The 19385-nt window shown below is 34.4% G+C and overlaps 2 protein-coding genes across 2 annotated transcripts; both read left to right on the top strand.

Moving 5' to 3' along the window:
* The first annotated feature begins 3673 nt into the window (after window positions 1-3673).
* On the top strand, window positions 3674-5296 carry LOC106292790 (uncharacterized membrane protein YuiD-like). The gene is made up of 5 exons (XM_013728444.1): window positions 3674-3941; window positions 4201-4357; window positions 4556-4606; window positions 4733-4825; window positions 4986-5296. The coding sequence occupies exons 1-5, from the start codon at window positions 3784-3786 to the stop codon at window positions 5043-5045; spliced, it is 519 nt and encodes a 172-aa protein (XP_013583898.1). The 5' UTR covers window positions 3674-3783; the 3' UTR covers window positions 5046-5296.
* A 3183-nt stretch (window positions 5297-8479) lies between these two features.
* LOC106344018 lies at window positions 8480-10831 on the top strand. Its single transcript, XM_013783391.1, has 5 exons — window positions 8480-9199; window positions 9562-9698; window positions 10055-10221; window positions 10350-10434; window positions 10538-10831. The coding sequence occupies exons 1-5, from the start codon at window positions 8600-8602 to the stop codon at window positions 10689-10691; spliced, it is 1143 nt and encodes a 380-aa protein (XP_013638845.1). The 5' UTR covers window positions 8480-8599; the 3' UTR covers window positions 10692-10831.
* The last annotated feature ends 8554 nt before the right edge of the window (window positions 10832-19385 follow it).

Genomic DNA, 19385 nt, shown 5'->3' on the forward strand with positions numbered 1-19385 from the left:
GTGTTTGACATGCATTAGAATTAAATTATATTTATTCGGAGTGCTATGTCCGGGTCCATGGACTTCGGGGTAGCATCCCATACCTCGCTGAGCGATTCCCCTGTCGCTCACCCCTCATTCTTTCCCTCTTTTAGGTGAGACCGACGAGCAGGAGTGATTATCGGACCGGTGCCATTGGGCTTTTGGGCTTCTATCGCTTTTACCGCTTTTATCTTTATCGGGCCTTTAGGCCTTTGGACTTTTATCGTTTGTGTTATTCCTATTTTAGACTTTCGGTTTATGTCATATTTTATATTTCTGATGTTATCGATGTTGGGCTTTCAGGCCTTTTGGTAACGTATTGACTTTTATATTATGATATGAAGATTATTATTATTTGAGTTGTATTATTATTTTATTTCCGTTTTTATCAATTTATTATATTTCGAAAGTGGCGGGTGTCACAATTTGGTATCAGAGCTCCGGCGACTCTCTGACTATAAAATAATCACACTTCTTCTTAGCTCTCTCTCTCTAATTCTTTCTTTATTTTCTAAGTCTTTGTGAAATGGGAGAAGGTGGAGGCGGGGGGGTTTTAAAGGCATTACCTTTGGCCTTTGGAGTTGGGGTTGGGTCATCATCGTGTTCCTCTATTTACCGAGTCAACAGTCTTTGTACGTTACCAACCAGTCTTTGTCAGATACCCTTTACAGGATTAACCTGTGCCTCTTCTCTACAGCGAAATGAGTTTTCTTTCTTTGTGGTTTGGTTTTAGACTTTAAGTGGTTTTTTTTTTGTTTCAGGATTCAATGGTTAAAGATAAGTTGGAATTCAGTGAAGAACCGAATTTAAAATTGAACCCGTTCCTGGAAAACGCGTATACACAATCCAATGATTTTTGTTGTTGGACAAATCACAATCCAATGTTTAAGGCGGCATATAGTCCGGGAAATAAGATAGTTGTGGAAGAGCCGACGCATGATCGGGCGCTGGAAAGTGCGCCGTTTTTCTTTAACGAATTATATTTTTTACAAGTTTTTGTGGAAAAATGTTTTGCAAATTTATTGTGCTTTTATCATATCGATCTCTTTAAAAGCCAGGTGAACAATGTAATGTACTATATATGAAGAATTGTTGGTTTAGGGCAAATTAAAAAAAGTTGCTGATGGTAAAAATTTTGAAAATAAATAAAGCTCAAAATAATATGATGTTTGTGGTCAAACTTCAAAATAACTTTTTCAAAAAAGTTCAAAATAATCTAAGTATATAATAAAATTAGGGTCATTCTCTCAAATAATGTTTTTAAAGTTTTTGTCACAAAATAACTTTAAAAAAAAATGACTTTCCAAAATGAAAATGTGCTGAATAGCACAGAGCAAAATGACTAAATGACTAAGCCAAAAGCGGGTGGAGGCCTTGGCCTAAGGGATATTCAAATATTCAATCAAGCTCTATTAGCGAAACAAGTATGGAGGATCTTAATAGCACCTAACTGCCTACTAGCACGAGTACTACTTGGAAAATACTGCCACAAGACATCATTCCTAGAGGCACAAGCCCCTGCAGTATGTTCACACGGATGGAGGAGCAAACTACATGGCAGAGATTTACTAAAAGGGAATGTGGGTAAAGCTATAGGAAACGGAGAAGATACTAGAGTATGGAAGGACTCTTGACTATCCCTAAAAGAAAATATCAAAATTTTGGGCCAATCCAAGAAAAAAGACTCGATCTTAGAGTGTCTTATCTACTAACATCTGACATGAAGTGGAATGAAGCCAGATTAGAAGAATTTGTCCCTCTGCTAGCGGACCAAATCAAATGCTTAAGACCAAGTGAGACGGGAGCAGCATACATCTTTATCTGGCGACCAGCGAGATCAGGCAAGTACTCGACCAAATCAGGGTACTTCACAACTACCATGGGAGAGGCTACAACTACCCTAGCTGACCCCGAGAACTTTGATTGGATGAAGGACATATGGAAAGGTACTTTCTCCCCCAAAATGCGAATGTTCCTCTGGTCTATTACACAAAACACCCTTCCCTTTGGAGCTAACCTGCAACACAAAGGCATTCAATCAGAAGCATGTTTTAAACAATGCCAAGCTGTAGAAACCGCGATGCATACCTTCTTCTTCTGCCGATTTGCACAGAAGGTATGGGACCTGATTCCCACTCATAAAGCGACTCACTTGACCGCGGACAAGAGCTTCAAAGGCGCAATCACAGTATTTAGGAAAGTGATATGCTTGCCCCTATCAAGAATATCAGGAAACATCCTCCCATGTGTGCTGGGCTTTTTAGACTGCGCGCAACACCCTTCTCTTTGAGGATCAAACCTTCACTCCCCAGGACGTCGCTACAAAGGCACTAAGACTGGCTCAAGAATGGAACCTAGCGCAAAGGCCGCAGAATCAAGTATTAGAGCAAGCGACGACCTTGCCTAAGGCGCCACATCTACATCTCGACCGGAGCACAAGATTGATATATAAAACGGACGCCGCATGGAACAAACAATCGAACAAAGCAGGTCTAGATTGGATCTTCACGGATTCAACAGGAGCTTGCAAACACAGAGGAGCGACGACCCAAGAATTTGTTCCCAGCCCACTGATCGCCGAAGCCCTAGCTCTCCGATCGGGAATCACCACTGCAGTAGCTATGGGGGTCACAGATCTTCAGATGCTATCTGACAACTCAACGCTCGTTAGAGCAATCAACAACGACTTGCAGAACTCGGAGATCTATGGGATTGTGAGTGATATCCATCACATCTCTTCTCCTTTTGTCGATATCGTTTTTTCCCAAATTCCTCGTTCGCTTAATGATGATGCCGATGCTTTAGCAAAAGCCACATTGAGCCAATTATCTGTAATGGACCAAGTCGTGGGCTAAAAACTTGGGCCCGAGGCCATAATTTTCTCTTAATGAAAATGTTGGTGCACAAAAAAAAAAATGATCAAAATAACTTTTTTCTATTTTGAAAATTTTAATATTTATTTTAAAAAAAATTAAAACCTATCCCAAAATTTCACCTCTTAACTCTAAACTCTAAACTCTAAGTCTATATTAGTTAATCCTAAGGTAAAAAATACATTTTTACCTTTTGATAAAACTTATTCTGGTCATTTTCTTAATTGAGTGCTATTTTTTGACAAAAACTTATTAAAGTGTCTAATTGAAATTCTAGATAATTTCTCAAAAAAAAATATTTTAAGATTACATATTGAGAAATTCCGTAGGATAGACCTAAAAAAAGTTGTCACAAATATAGACCTTAAAAATTAAAATGACCAAAATAAACTTAAATGTTTTATCAAAAGAAGTAAATATACACTTATACACCTAGGATTAATTAATCTAGACATTAGAATTTAGAGTTAAGGGGTGAGGTTTAGAGTTAAGGGTTTAGGATTTAGAGTTTAGGAGTGGAGTTTTGGGATAGGATTTCAAATTTAAAAAAGTAAAATAAAATTAAAATTTTCAAAATAAAAAATGTTATTTTGGTCATTTTAATTCTTGAGATATATTTTTTTGTGAGAAAGACTTAAAAGTATGTTTATCAAGAAGAATATTAAAGTGTCTAATTGAAATTAATTACGTCAGTTAAAGTCCAAAAGGTATGTTTTCTTTATTTATTTACTTATTTTTTTGTCAACTTTATTTATTTTACTTATTTTAAACAATAATTTGTTCCTTCACGAAACCTTTATTTAAAAAAAAAAGAAAAAAAATTCCAATCGCGAGTGCATCTCCAAAAAATCTGAACTTGTGATCGAAGCAGAGAGATTGGGAGAGGCTAATGGACGAGGTGATGACAGTGGCGGACGCGGGGGGAAGCAGGGCGTCGAACTTGAACGGATCTCCTTCGTCGCAGAATCTCCTTCCCCACAATCTTCCCCTCTTATCCGCTTTTCTTGCATTCGCTCTCGCCCAGTTCCTCAAAGTCTTCACTAATTGGTCCGCTCACCCTCCTCGTTTGCTCCGATCTGCTAAGATTGGCTTTTGTTTTACTACAATTCAAGATTGCAACTTTCTTATTGTTAGGTGTTTAGTTTCGATTGAATTGTTAGAAAGTTTACAACTTTTTGCTTTTCTAGAGAGGTCTTTATAGAGCTAAAGAGAGTCTTAAGAAGATAGAGATAATGAATATTTAGGTGTGGTTTTGAGGAGTAGATTCTCAGTTGTTTGGTGGTGTGTGTGTGTTAGAATGTTCCAGGTACAAAGAAAAGAGATGGGACTCTAAAAAGATGATTAGTTCTGGTGGAATGCCTTCCTCTCACTCTGCTACTGTCACTGCCTTAGCTCTTGCCATTGGCCTTGCAGAAGGTGCTGGATCACCCGCTTTTGCTATCGCTCTTGTCTTGGCCTGCGTTGTGAGTTTCTTCTTTGGCTAACTTTAGAACCTCTTGCTTTGCTTAATTTTACATGTGTCGAACAAACATATAAGTGTATGAAAGGAGATGTTGTTCAACTAGCAATTCAGTTTTTATCATACATTTTGATTACTCAATCGTACTTCTTTTACATTTTGATTGCTCAAGCTTTACATATGTTTGTGAAATGGGTTGCAGGTAATGTATGATGCCTCTGGGGTCAGGCTTCATGCTGGTCGTCAAGCTGAGGTAAATCCATGCGGAACTAACTTATTAATCCTTGTTTCCCATGTCTTTGTTTTCTTTCCCTGAAGAAGGATTGTTCCATGCTTTCTAAACTCAAAAAGCTTTTTTCGTATAAATGGAAAATTTCAGCTACTGAATCAAATTGTTTGTGAGTTTCCGTCCGAGCATCCGTTATCCACAGTTAAACCCTTGCGTGAACTGCTCGGCCACACTCCTATCCAGGTTTGTCTTACTCATCATCGCTAATTCTTAGACTTCTGTTCTGTTAACAATTGGGTAGTCTCCTTTCAAGAAAATGTTAGAATCAGATTTACACATGTATCGACCCTGAGTTCTGTCTGTTAAAGATGATATAGCTAAGTTATGAGGTTGAATATTACAGGTTGCAGCCGGTGCTGTTTTAGGATGCGTGGTAGCTTATTTGATGAGGAGCACAAGCTAGTTGCTACACAACAGCGAATCCAAAAATTCTTTTGAAATCATAGACCCTTGAGTAACTTCATCAGCAATTAACGTGAGGGTAGATTATTGGAAGTAAATGGAAAATTGTCAAATCTGTGTAATATATAGATCATAGTTTAAGAAACTTCTCCTTAAGTGAAAGTGAACTGACTTGTTATTGTTTATGCTATTTCTCTTTTTCTAATTACTATTACCTTCTTTTGTGTGTTTCTAATTATCTTTTAAGCATTATTGTGTATTGGTAGAAAATGACAGGGTATTGATCCTTATGAGTCAGCCTAGCAGTTATTTAATTGACCGTGCCAGAGCAATTTGGAATCAGATACCAGTTGTATATTTTCACGTTCTTGTTTTATAACCTTTGGTGTCTATTGATTTAAACTCTCTTTTAGAGTGTCCTATGAAAATGCAAGCTTGTAAGGTATTCTATTCTCTCTGGTTGTTAAAAAGTTAAAGACATGATGTCACGTTCGGATAAACATTAACCAACTTTTTGGGATTTTATACGAAAAGGGACAAACTTGTCAATTTAGTACGGCTTCTTGCCGCCACGATATGCTGAGGTTCACATTGGTCATCGCCGTCCTGACGCTGAGGTTCACACTCGTCATTGCTGTCTTGTTCTGAAAGTTCGCATGTATACAAAGTCTTTTACACAGGAACAAAAAATTCAATTTCGTTTCATGATCAAGACATAAAGACTATTCTATTCATAAGCTGCTATTGTATTTGTAGATGCATCTTGGAAGTCGCAAACCAATATGGTTCGAATATGATAGCCCTTATATAGTAAAGAAGGCACTCTTGGAATCCAAGGAAGCTCTGCAATCACTTCTACCAACTTACCATTAATAGCAGAAGCAATGAACATGTTCTGAGATATCAAACTAAGTCCCACATTGAAGAATTAGATAAAAAATGTCTAATCCAACTCTAATTAGTACGAAATCTTTTGGGATGAAATCCAAAAGTAAATCCACGCGGACCAGCTTTTAAAGTCCAAACCGGACAATATCGTACTAATCGGATAGTATAGAGTTGAACATGGACTTAAACAATCCCAACACATGCTATTAACTATTTAACAAATAAATAGACTCATAAAAGAATATGGTATTTCTAGGTGACTGTGCAGAACTAATCAAGAGTTTGGATTATCTACCAGCTCGAGAAAGAAAGCAAGGTGACTGTGCAGCAGAACTAATCAAGATTTTGATTTATCTACCAGCTCGAGAAAGAAAGCAAGACATTCCCATCAACGGTGCAATAGCCATACTCCAAGACATCTTGAATTTGTCCAAGAACAATAGCTTTTCCTATTACAGTCCCTATTTGATCAGCTAGCAAAGAATGCCAGATTCAATAACCAAAATTATGTAATAACCTGATGTAGTTAGCTGGCCATTTGTGTATTATCAATTCCAAGAAATGAAAATGTTGACAAAGAAAAAAGAGTTGATTACATTGAGGGGCACTTTTTGTCTTTCTCTTACACTCAGAGGCACATCTTACATGTGAGACACTTTGTTGTGGGCCAGCAGTAAATTCTAGACAATTTTATCCTTAATGAACATTTTTGTGGATGGATGATGCATGGACGGGATATATGGACATGTGATGTGTGGACAGGTGATGTGTGTACGGGTGATGTTGAGATGGTGTCTATATGAGATAGTGGTGTATAAAACGGTCATGTGTGGATGGGTTTTACATAGATGGATGAAGTTGCAGCATGAAAGTTTTGCCCACTCATGTTTTTGCCAAATACAATTCAAACACTCGTCCACACAATTTTTGTTGTATGTTTGTGTTACGAGAAAAAAATTAGTGGACATGTGTTAATATTGCAGTGGATGAGATAAATTAATCTAGTGGATGAGTGTTTGAATTGTATTTATCAAAAACATAGTTCGGAAGATTATATGGAAATTTTTTTTGTGGATAAAAGTGTAGAATTAAAAGTTTGAGATGAAATCAAGAGGATATTTTTGCATGCCAAAGAATTTGGGGTCAAAAACAAAAAAAACTACAAAATATGGAGGATCTGATGTGAAAATAATATGAACTTCACCATTGTTGGCTAGTTTTCAATCTTCGACCTAGGAGAGAAGACGGCAAGTCTGTTACGGTGCACGGAGACGGCGAGCACGAGCTGAAAGCACAACACGAAGGAGGAGCTGAGCACGGCGTGAAAACTCACCGCATTGGAAGCTAAGACGGCAATCTGAGATGAGGTGACCACGGTGAATAGGCGACTTGAGAAGAAGAGTTGGTTGCGTGACGGAGGGAGGAGAGTAGCTGAACAGCGACATAATTTTTCATGGTGGCCATCCACATCCATAACCTCTGTTGCAAAAAAAAATCATCATCACAAAAACAAAAACAAAAATAAAAGGAGGAAACTTTAACTGAAACAAGAGATTGGTGTTGGAGAAAGACTTTGGACTTTTACTTTGAAGTATGGATAATATAAATCAACCATAAAGATCAAAGCTTTCAATTTCCTACCAATGGAAATCTCTCTCAAACCAACGTTCCTGACCACCACCTATGCTTCTTGTCGCTCTCTACAAACTCCACATAAGACGACTGTACTCAATGTCGCTCGATCTATCCAGTAAACATAACATTTCTTCTCCATGGACCAACTCGTTCCTCACTCACCACCACCATGCCCGAGTTTGAATCCACAATCCATCCCGTTTCTCCTCAAACTCATCTTCTCCATTATCTTTCTCTTTCCATGGACAGACTTGTTCCTCACTCATCGCATCATGACATCTCGAGTTACCGGAATCACTACAAAAGTCAGAGAATTTACAGATCTAAGATACAAGACCTTCTTTCTCCTCCGGAGTTCCATTGATTGGGTTAGGGATTTGGCTCCATCGACGATAGAGAGAAAGATTTCATCGGTGGGGTTAGGGATTTCATGGACAAGAAGATTACGGATTTCATCGACGAGAGGATTGTAGTTTGTGAGATTTTATTATAAAAAAAATATTATTGATTAGTTATCAAAAAAACGGTAACGAGAGAGAAGGTAAAAAGAGAGACAATAAGGGTATTGGAGTCTTTAGACACAAAAAATATGTGTGACAAGTTCAATGTGTAAGTGTAAATGAAAATTCATAAAGTCTCTGTAGTGGTAAAAATTTCAAGAAAAAACCCTTCCTATCCAATCTTTAAGACACTGATCGTTGGGTAACATGTAGAGGCATATGACATATCGTCAGTTAAGTAGGTCCCACATAACTTGCATAACATATACACGTACATGTACGTGTATTTCTGTGTATACGTGTAATGTACGTGTACAGTGTGTATAACGTCGTAAAGTATAGTTCCCATATCCACCGAAAGCGAGGAAAGCTGTAGAAGCAAGAATATATTCACTCACTCGAAAGAAGATATGAATTAAAGCTAAATATTCCCCAACAAAATAATCTCTATCATCTGTTTCAAGATTACAAAACCTCTTAAAGGGAACGTCACTGTTAAAACTAGAAGAACAAAAACAAGAAAGACAAGAAAATGGGATGTTTCGGACCATCAAAATCTTCAAGAACAAGAAACCAAGAACGAGACACCACTCGACGAAGCCCACCTCCTCAACCTCCACATCAAACCGTGAGAGCTGAAGAGATTCTATTACATATTCCAAGATGTAGAGTCCATCTCATCGACGAATCCGAGGCCGTGGAGCTCGCCTCCGGTGATTTCAATCTCGTCAAAGTCTCAGACAACGGCGTGACTCTCGCCATGATCGTCAGGATCGGACATGGCCTCCAGTGGCCGGTGATTAAAGACGAGCCGGTGGTGAAACTCGACGCACGTGATTACCTCTTCACGCTTCCGGTTAAAGACGGTGATCCACTTAGCTATGGGGTCACTTTCTCAAGCGACGATAGAGATGTAGCCGTTGCAAACAGCTTGAAGTTGCTTGACGAGTTCTTGAAGGAGAACTCTTGTTTCTCGTATTCGGCTTCGAGTAAAGTTGACAATGGAATCGACTGGAAAGAGTTCGCGCCGAGGATTGAAGATTATAACAACGTTGTTGCTAAGGCTATTGCTGGAGGAACAGGACATATCATTAGAGGACTCTTCAGTTGCAGCAACGCTTACACCAACCAGGTCCTTCCCCTTTTTATGAGATGTTTTATAATTTTTTTAAAGTTTCTATGCCAAACTTGACTTTATTTCATATTCTGTGACTTTTTGTGTTATGTAAACATTGTTGTGATTGGATTCAGATATGTCAACTAGGTATTCAAATAGTGAAATTAAATGGTTTATGCAGTAAGGAAAAACATATATAACTTTTCTTTTTAATTTAGAACATCCTGAAACAAATAAACGAAGGGAGTATTAGAAGATTGTGTGTGTGATATGAATCCAAATGGTTTTATGTTATAAGAAAGCATGAATTATCATGTTAATGAGAGATTCTTATCTTCATTAATTAGTGTGTACATATTATCTTCATGATTGAACAGGTTCACAAGGGAGGTGAAGTAATGATTACAAAGGCTGATCAGGAGAAGAGTGGTGCCTCTCAGAGAAATGGATGCTGCAACAGTGGAAACTCCAGTAGTACTGAGAAGAAAAATGGAATCAACACAAACCTTCAACGGTATCCACTCCTTTTCAAAGTTCAATCTGATTAAAATATGGATTGTTTTCAAACTTAGTTTCTGCGTTTGCGTTTCCTTACATGAGGAAAAAAAAACCATTATATTCTTGAAATATAAAACATCCTTTTTATAATTATTCTTGCAACCTTCGCTTTACTTTTGGCGTTTACACTTATAAATATTACAAAGTTTTGTTTTTAAGATTGTGTGGATTCACTTGGAAAATACACAATTAATGAATATATGAATGTAAACTTAAAGGCAAACCAAAACAAATATTAGAGGCATAAATTTTTCGTTCTTGATTCTGTTGATATCTTAGCTGCTTTGTTGGATATATGTAATATACATTTAGAGCGAGGAAGCTTTCAAAGGCGACAGAGCAGCTGAGCAAGACGATGTTGAATGGTGCTGGAGTTGTGAGCGGCTCTGTAATGGTTCCTGTGATGAAGTCGAAACCAGGGAAGGCTTTCTTCTCCATGGTTCCAGGGGAGGTTCTCTTGGCTTCACTTGATGCCCTTAGTAAGTTACAGAGATGATAATAACTATATATAAATATAATGATTCTGGGGTCAAAACTCAGAACAATAATATATGTGATGGGCTGAAAGCTTAATGAGATGTAAATAATGGTTGGCTTGATCCAATAGATAAAATACTAGACGCAGCTGAAGCCGCAGAGAGACGAGCTCTAACTGCTACTTCCAGGGCTGCTACCAGAATGGTCAGCGAGAGGTAATATTTTGCGATTTATTCATGTATAACATGGATTCATGACATGTCACTAGTGATCATGCACATTACGAGTTTGATGTGACAATGATGTCTGGCAAATCAGGTTTGGAGAGAACGCAGGGGAGGCGACGGGAGACGTACTAGCAACTGCGGGCCACGCGGCTGGAACAGCATGGAATGTTTTTCAGATCCGCAAGACTTTCTATCCGTCATCTTCTCTCAAGTCAGGGATCGTAAGAAATGCTCCAAGAAAGTGATCACAATGGGTTTTCAGATACTTTTATCAACTTATGATCGATCTATGACCAAGCTCAGTTTCATATTTAGATTGTTGTCTACGTAACGTACGAAGAAGACTATTCTGTATTATTTACTCATAAATTATATAAGTTCTGTATCTTTTATTTAAAACACATCAAATTTAGTGGTGGCGATATCAAAAGATATATATAGGATTTTTAACGTTAAAACCCATCGACTAAGTTTGTTTTGGGTAAAAAAACTCAAACTAAATATTTAACGAAAAAACTTTCAAACTAATTTTATTTAATTAATTAAACTCTAGCAGATCATAATTACCATTACTACCGGTAAATCTTTAATTTAAGGAATTCTACATTAAGTAAACATAGTTGAGGGGTTTTATCATTAAAAATAAAAAATCAAAATTAATATTATCTAAAAATTAGTAACTTAGATTTTCAAAATTTAGCATTTCTAAAAAAAATGTAAATATATGAGTTTGATGTGTTTTTAACATTAACATTATATATGTATAAATTAAAAATGTAAAAACCCTAAAAATATAATAAAAATTATCTAAAGATTTACCTGTAATAAAATTATTAAAAGATTACAAATGTAAAAGCAAGAAAATATAATAAATTTTTTATCTTATCTAATAAAAATATAAGAATAAATCTTTAGTTAATTTTAATTATATTTTCTGGGTTTTTACATTTTTAATTTATACATATATAATGTTGATGTTAAAAACACATCAAACTCATATATTTACAAAAAGAAAATTAAAAATGCTAATTTTAAAAATTTAAGTTACTAATTTTTAGATAATATTATAAAATTTAAAATTTTTGGATTTTTTGGATTTTAATGGTAAAACCCTTCAACTATGTTTACTTAATGTGGAAACCCCCTAAACTAAAAATTTGCCGTAATGGTAATTATGATCTGTTAGAATTTAATTTATTAAATAAAATTAGTTTGAGATTTTTTTCTTAAATACATAGTTTAAGAGATTTTACCCAAAATAAACTTAGTTGAGGGGTTTTAACGTTAAAAATTATTTTATATATACACATTAGGAGCACGATAACACCAATATAAAGTCCTCACTCCTCAAGAACAGTTCAGTGGCTCAAAAGACAAATATTTGATGAAATCTTAGAATGTTCAAATCAAATCACACCAAGGGCTGAGCTAGTGAGCTGTCTTCGTCACGGTTCAATTATCCTTGATTTGACATTGTGAGACCAGAAACAATACCGTTGAAGTTAAAAGATTTAACAACTTAATTCCCTCCGTTTCATATTAAGTGTCGTTGTAGAGAATTTTTTTCGTTATAAAATAAGTGTCGTTTTCGATTTTCAATGCAAAATTTATTAATTTTATTCAGTAATTTATTTTTTTGTTTGTTGAAATATGGTTAGGTGTATTGGTAATTGTGTTTTTATATAGGAAATACACAAAATTAATTGTTTCCTTAATCTGTGTGCACAAACCCAAAACGACACTTAATATGAAACAGAAGGAGTATAAGATTTATGATTTTTCTGATTTGTTATTACGTTGAGGAACACGAGCATGTATTCTTTTTCTTCGTGTAATTTTTATTTGTATTATCTTGAATAGAAAATGGTAAAGAGTCCATCTATTCATAAATCAAAATTAAAGAGACATCAAAATCAAATATAAATCAAACCGGGATAATCATAAATGTTTGAGCTCATGCCTATGCAAAGAGCAAAGAGAAAAAAAAATTGTAAATCCTACTTGTAATCAAACATAAATCAAAATCGCAAAGTATAGTGATTTATACATGTAATCGGTCATAAAATGAGTTTGAGTATGTACTGAACATATACGTTGAAGAAAGAGAAGACAGAAAAATGAATGGAAATGGAAGATGTAAGTTTAGGGTTAGTAATATATATATATATATAAACAATCGGGTACGGGTACCCGGACTGGTTGAATCCTAAACCCGTTCGGATTTTTTTTAACTTCGGTTCGGTTTTCGGTTTGGGTTTTTCGGGTCGGTTCGGATTTGGATTCGGGTTTCAGTTAATATGCCCACACCTAATAGTATATGACTAAAAATTACATTATTGTTTTATATACAGGAGATGAACACTCTTCCAAAAGGTTATATATAGTATAATATAAACCTTTTTGTGTGGAAACAAGCTATGGTTTATAAAAAGGACGATATATGTACGTAGAAACTTCAAAATGTTAATCAAACTTGTAGAGAGTTGGTCGGAAAGACTCCATGGAAATCAGAAGGTCCGGTCATATGGAATCTTAGTGGGAGATCTAAAATTGTATTCCGGTTTAGGAGTCAGTTTGATTTAAGTTGTAAACGTCGCCGTATAGAGTCACCTCTTTCATTCGAAAGTTTGTTACAAATGGGGTCCAAAGCTAGAGGTCGTTACGGCTGTATCTAGCTCGTATGACGAGTTGTAGTGTGTGTGTGAGCTGTGAGCTTTGGGAAACACGGTGAGAGAGATAGAGGGGGAAACCAAGGTTGAGAGAGACATAGTTCTACGGGGCGGTGAGTGTTTTTCTCTTAGGGTTCACCGGTGAGGGATACAGTGGCGTTAAATTCACTGAGCTTAGTGAATTTTGAGGAATCCTCGGCCAGACGTAGAGTCGCGGTTTTGCGCTCGAACTGGATAACATCTCGCTGTGTTCATAGTGTTCTTAGATCGTGCTGATTCTCGTACGATCTCGTATTAGTGTTGCGATCCAATTACAAACGAATTTAATCTCATACTGACTCGATTCAACAACAAAAATGCCGAGAAAGAGAGACAAATTAAGACAATTTTATTACATTTAAAAATAATTAAAATATAAAATATTAACCAAGTTAATTAATTGCATATCCAAGCCGGACAAAACCCAAATCAAGATTGCACCAATAAAAATCAAAAACGAACTGAAACTAAATTTATTTGGGAGTATTTTTTTCAAGTAGGAAAGTTTAGAACACCAGCCAATATTTTTTGTCAATTAAACGATTATATTAGTCTAACGGTCAAAAGACATAAAAAAGTATAACTGGAGATAAACTCAAGAAAGAATTACACCCAGGGTCACATTTCACTTATTTATAACATTCTGAGTCACTTTCAACTACTCACACAATTTCTTTAACTTTTATCTCATATTTAGTTAGGTTTGCCAACAAAAACATGAGTTATTTACATTGTGGGTCACTATATATATGTGTATATATATATATGTATTTCTCATTTTGTTGTTGTCGTTTTTGTTAACCAGCTTACCGTTGAGTTTAGAGTTATTTACATTGTGGATCACTTTATAAGATTTAATTAGAACACTTATAACTCCTAAGACACTTTTATCTAACTTTTCTCTTTCTTTGCTAACTAAAGAGAACTAAGTTACAACTAGTAGGACCTACTTTTATGCCACTTAGCACTTCTCCAAAAATAAATGCATACTTTCATTCAAAAAAATGCACACCTTCTTCTTCATTTTTGCTTCTTCTCTGTTTTCTTCTTCTGTTTCTTTCCAATTTCGTCCACTTCTCTGGTGTTTTCCTCATGAAGAACAAAACTTTGCTCGAACTGAGACAGGATATTCGAGATTGGTGTAGAATAACGAGTACTTAGAACGAAGAGACAAGTGCTACGACAGTCTCGGGACTGTAACGACAAAAAAGGACTAGCAGGACTAGCCTTTTGAGTTTGGCGTCCGGAAAAGAGAGAGAGACAGAGAGCGTGAGATGTATGTCTCTCGCATTCTTGGGCCCTATAAGAACATAATCAAAAGGAGGGCTTTGCGTTTATCCTGCAAGAATCTGATAAACTTCAACTTAATCCTGATGCCAGAAACATCTTTCATCCGCACGATTTCAAGCCTGGTTTGTAGTTGAAACAATCTCTTTCGAAAAGGTCGGAACTTTCTTCTTCTAGAGGAAATAGTTGGATTGGTGAAGTCTAAAAGAACAATCCAAAACACACGATTCCGTAAGAGGATGAATTGTAGAATAGCAACTTCTGGTCACATAAAAAACTTAGGAAGAAAAAATTAACATACCGAAACTTTGAATTCTTTAAGGTTAGGAGAGTGAGTGACCAAATGAAGAAGAACTAGTACCTCCTTGGCATCTTCAAAACTTACTTGGTAAAATTCTATCGTCTTCAGATGAATGTTAGTAATTGGAAGCCTTCCCAGGCCCTCTCCTATGATCAAGTACTAAAATCAAATAAAGATATATATACATCACATGGGCTAGTTTTTTGTCAGGTTGCTCTTTTACATTCTTTTCTTGTTGTGTACGGTAGTATGCAGTTTAACACATCTCATTTGTGATGTTGGTTTCATATGTATTCTTTTAAATATTAACAACTATTCAGTACTTACATACATACTAACATATAAATATTTAGACAAATAAATATGAATGCTTAGTCGAAAATTATAAGATTTCTTTGTGTACACGTGGATAACACAAATTACATGTACACATGGATAGTAAGAACTATGTGTACATGTAGATATGGAAAATTATGTGTACATGTGGATAACTTGGAAGTCTAAAATATTAAGAACACATATATATTCATGAGTTTTTGATCTTGTAATGATCACCAATCCATCTGCATTCTGGGGTTTATTCTCTTTTAATATTTGTCTGTCTGGAAATTTTGTTTACAGAATGAAGAGGGTGCATTACATGGGTTCGTTTAGTAAAGCTGGAGATATTTTTAGGCAGCCTAGATAAATGCAGGCCGCGAACGCTCGTTTCACTTTGTAGTGTCATTTTCAAAGCTTGATTCTTCTCTAGGAATTAGAAGTTTTATGTCATTTATCATTAACCATATGTATTGATAACAATTGATAGATTGGTGGAATGTATTTCTTTAAAAGAGCTTTTGAGATTGTTTATTTTGCAACTTTACCAAAAGCACTAAAATTGATGGATATAGTACGATCGAAATAGTATCCATGTGTAAACATAATTTTCTATATCTACATGTACACATAGTTCTACTATCCATGTGTACATATATTTTTTGTTATCCACATGTACACATAATTTTCTATATCTACATGTACACATAGTTCTTACTATCCATGTGTACATATAATTTTTGTTATCCACATGTACACAAAGAAATCTTATAATTTCCGATTAAGCATTCATATTAATTTGTCTAGATATTTATATGTTAGTATGTATGTAAGTACTGAATAGTTGTTAATATTTAAAAGAATACAAATGAAACCAACATCACAAATGAGATGTGTTAAACTGCATACTACCGTACACAACAAGCAAAGAATGTAAAAGAGCAACCTGACAAGAAACTAGCCCATGTGATGTATATATATCTTTCTTTGATTTTAGTACTTGATCATAGGAGAGGGCCTAGGAAGGCTTCTAATTACTAACATTCATCTTAAGACTATATAATTTTACCAAGTAAGTTTTGAAGATGTCAATGAGGTACTAGTTCTTCTTCATTTGGTCACTCACTCTCCTAACCTTAAAGAACTCAAAGTTTCGGTATGTTAATTCTTTCTTCCTAAATTGTTTTACGTGACCAGAAGTTGCTATTCTACAATTCATCCTCTTGTGGAATCGTGTGTTTTGGATTGTTTTTTTAGACTTTATCAATCCATCTATTTCCTCTAGAAGAAGAAAGTTCCGACCTTTTCAAAAGAGATTGTTTCAACTACAAACCAGGCTTGAAACCGTGCGGATGAAAGATGTTTCTAGCATCAGGATTAAGTTGGAGTTTATCAGATTCTTGCAGGGTAAATGCAAAGCCCTCCTTTTGATTATGTTCTTATAGGGCCAAAGAATGCGGGAGACATACATCTCACGCTCTTTGTCTCTCTCTCTTTTCCGGACGCTAAACTCAAAAGGCTAGTCCTTTTTTGTCGCTACAGTCTCGAGACTTTCGTGGCACTCGTTATTCTATACCAATCTCGAATATCCCGTCTCAGTTCGAGCAAAGTTTTGTTCTTCGTTCACAAAAAGCTTTATGAGGGAGATAACAGAGGAGTTGACGAAATTGGAAAGAAACAGAGGAGAAGCAAAAATGAAAAAGAAAACAGAAGAAGAAGGTGTGCATTTTTTTTGAACGAATGTGTACATTTATTTTTGGAGAAGTGTCAAGTGGCATAAAATTAGGTCATACTAGTTGTAACTTAGTTCTCTTTAGAAAAAAGTGTCTTAGGAGTTATAAGTGTTCTAATTAAATCTCATAAATTGACCCACAATGTAAATAACTCTAAACTCAACGTTAAAAAAAAAAAAAAAAAAAAAAAAAAAATATATATATATATATATATTTAAGTAGTGAAATGACCGGTTTCATTTGAGACGCATAAACTATTGTTCAAAAGAACAACTGATAATAAAACGACGTTGATTCATCGATAAGAAGAGGTTAGAGATCGATACATAAAGACCGTTTCCAGTGGTGGACTGTTGACTACCAACCAATCTAAAACTCCATTTTAACATGAAAATTTGACAGAAAATAAATTAAATTAGGAAAAAGGTTGAAAAGTTGGATGCTTCAACCTTTGAAATGTGTCGTTAAAAGAGGAAACGAAGGTGGAAGAGAGAAACCAAAAACTTTCTCCAAAAACTTCCTCACACTTCCCACCATTTTTATCACCCCTTCTTCTTTATCTCATGTCTCCTTCTATTAATATCCCTTACTTTCAGTTTTTCTATACATAAAATAATCAAAAAAACATTCCAAAGATATCAATAATGTTTTATGTTTAAGAATATTTTTTATTACAGTACATTATAAAATAAATAAACTATAACATACAAAGAGAAAGTAAATAAAAGAAAATAGAATTTAAATCGTGTCATATAGATATATAGTCGGAAATAACTGATTTTCAAATTAAAATTATTATTATAAAATAAAGTTCACAAGTATGTTGTTGTAATTTGGGTCCTAATTAGATTAACATATCAAATAAAATTAGCAATAAAATGATATTTTGCTATATAAGCTTTTTAAGTCTTACAAATAAAAAAATGATGTCCTATGCCAATGTTTAAATGTTATTTTTGTATGCCCGGCTCTGAACAGGAGTAATATTCAGGCCAAAGGATCATTCGTTTACATTACTAGACTATGAATTAGTAGAAACACGCGAAAAATGAAAGAATTAATCAAATATAGATATAGATGGAAATAACTAATATTTTTTTATTACAGTACATTATAAAATAAATAAACTATAACATACAAAGAGAAAGTAAATAAAAGAAAACGACAGAATTTAAATAGTGTCATATAGATATAGTTGGAAATAACTAATTTTAAAATTAAATTTATTATTATAAAATGAAGTTTCACAAGTATTTTGTTGTAGTTTGGGTCTAACTAGATTAACGTTTCAAATAAAATTACTAATAAAATGATATATTGCTATATAAGCTTTATAAGTCTTACAAATAAAAAATGATGTCTGTAGCGAATGTTTAAATGTTCTTTTTGTATGTCCGTCTCTGAATCAGGAGTAACATTCAAGCCAAAGGGTCCTTCGTTTACGTTACTAGACTGTGAATTAGTAGAAATACGCTATATCCAAAAGAGATTATGGTTTGATTTCTGACGTTTCCCACAAAATACATAGCTTTGTTTCCACTATCTAATTATGTATCCACAATCATCCGGATAGTGTATGTAGGATAATCAACCATGTTATGAAAAAAAAACACTGAGACTGAGTGACCCTTTGTGCCAACCAAATCCATTTAAAACCAAATCAATTTAAACCATGGAATTTACTTACGCTGCGGTTTTGTTTGAGAAGAGAATTTGAGGTTAGTTTCGCTAATGATCATTTTTGGCAAAAAGGATGAAGACTCCAGATTGCATGATAATTTCAGTAGAGGCAAAAACGTTTTCTTCAATGTTGATGATTTCGGATGAGTATTTCATCCACACACAATGTATTTGTAATGCCTAGTAACTTATGGTTTTGTTGTTATAATTTCATTGTATTTTTAGTTTTCAACATTTTTGCATCTCTCTTATTAAAAAGGATCCTCTCTGTTGAACCAACTTTTTTTGTAATATCTCTCTTGCTAAAACATAATCTTTTTTTTGGACCCAACCTTTTTTGTAATTTTATAAGTTAAATACATATCTTCATTATAATGTTAAACATACCCTATATCATTAATACTTCCGCCCTTAAATTTTGGCATGGTTATACTTTCATAATATTTAGAAATTGTTATAACCATCTCTCTTAGTAAAACAGAAACATTTATTTAGACCTAACCTTTAATGATACATTATAATACATTAAATGTTATTAGTAATAATAAAAAAATTAGATCTTTATTAAGAATAATTATGGAAAATAACATTATACTACTATATATGTTTCCAAACAACACATGTTCAAAAAATATCTAACATTAGATCTTACCTTTTTAATAAGTTTTTATAACTATTTTTAGCAGGTTTACATATTATAAAATGATTTCATTTAATATGAAATAAATTAAATTAATAGATTATTTTATTTATATCAAAATGTATATCACATAACTAATCAAGCAAATTACTGAGATTTTATTAAAAATTCATAATGAAGCAGGGATGAAATAATTGAAAAACAAATTAAGTAATATATTATATAATTGGGGTTTTTACCAAAACTAACCCACAACTTGATTTTAACCCCAA

This window comes from Brassica oleracea, chromosome C5 (genome assembly GCF_000695525.1).
Source record: "Brassica oleracea var. oleracea cultivar TO1000 chromosome C5, BOL, whole genome shotgun sequence".
Classification (NCBI taxonomy): Eukaryota; Viridiplantae; Streptophyta; class Magnoliopsida; order Brassicales; family Brassicaceae; genus Brassica; species Brassica oleracea.

Bases quoted from the DNA above. Each gene is read 5' to 3' on its own strand.
- LOC106292790 (XM_013728444.1), top strand. From the start codon at position 3,784: ATGGACGAGGTGATGACAGTGGCGGACGCGGGGGGAAGCAGGGCGTCG. The intron at 3,942-4,200 runs GTCCGCTCACCC...AGAATGTTCCAG, and splicing joins CTCAAAGTCTTCACTAATTG to GTACAAAGAAAAGAGATGGG. The intron at 4,358-4,555 runs GTGAGTTTCTTC...AATGGGTTGCAG, and splicing joins CTCTTGTCTTGGCCTGCGTT to GTAATGTATGATGCCTCTGG.
- LOC106344018 (XM_013783391.1), top strand. From the start codon at position 8,600: ATGGGATGTTTCGGACCATCAAAATCTTCAAGAACAAGAAACCAAGAA. The intron at 9,699-10,054 runs GTATCCACTCCT...ATATACATTTAG, and splicing joins ATCAACACAAACCTTCAACG to AGCGAGGAAGCTTTCAAAGG. The intron at 10,222-10,349 runs GTAAGTTACAGA...TTGATCCAATAG, and splicing joins GGCTTCACTTGATGCCCTTA to ATAAAATACTAGACGCAGCT.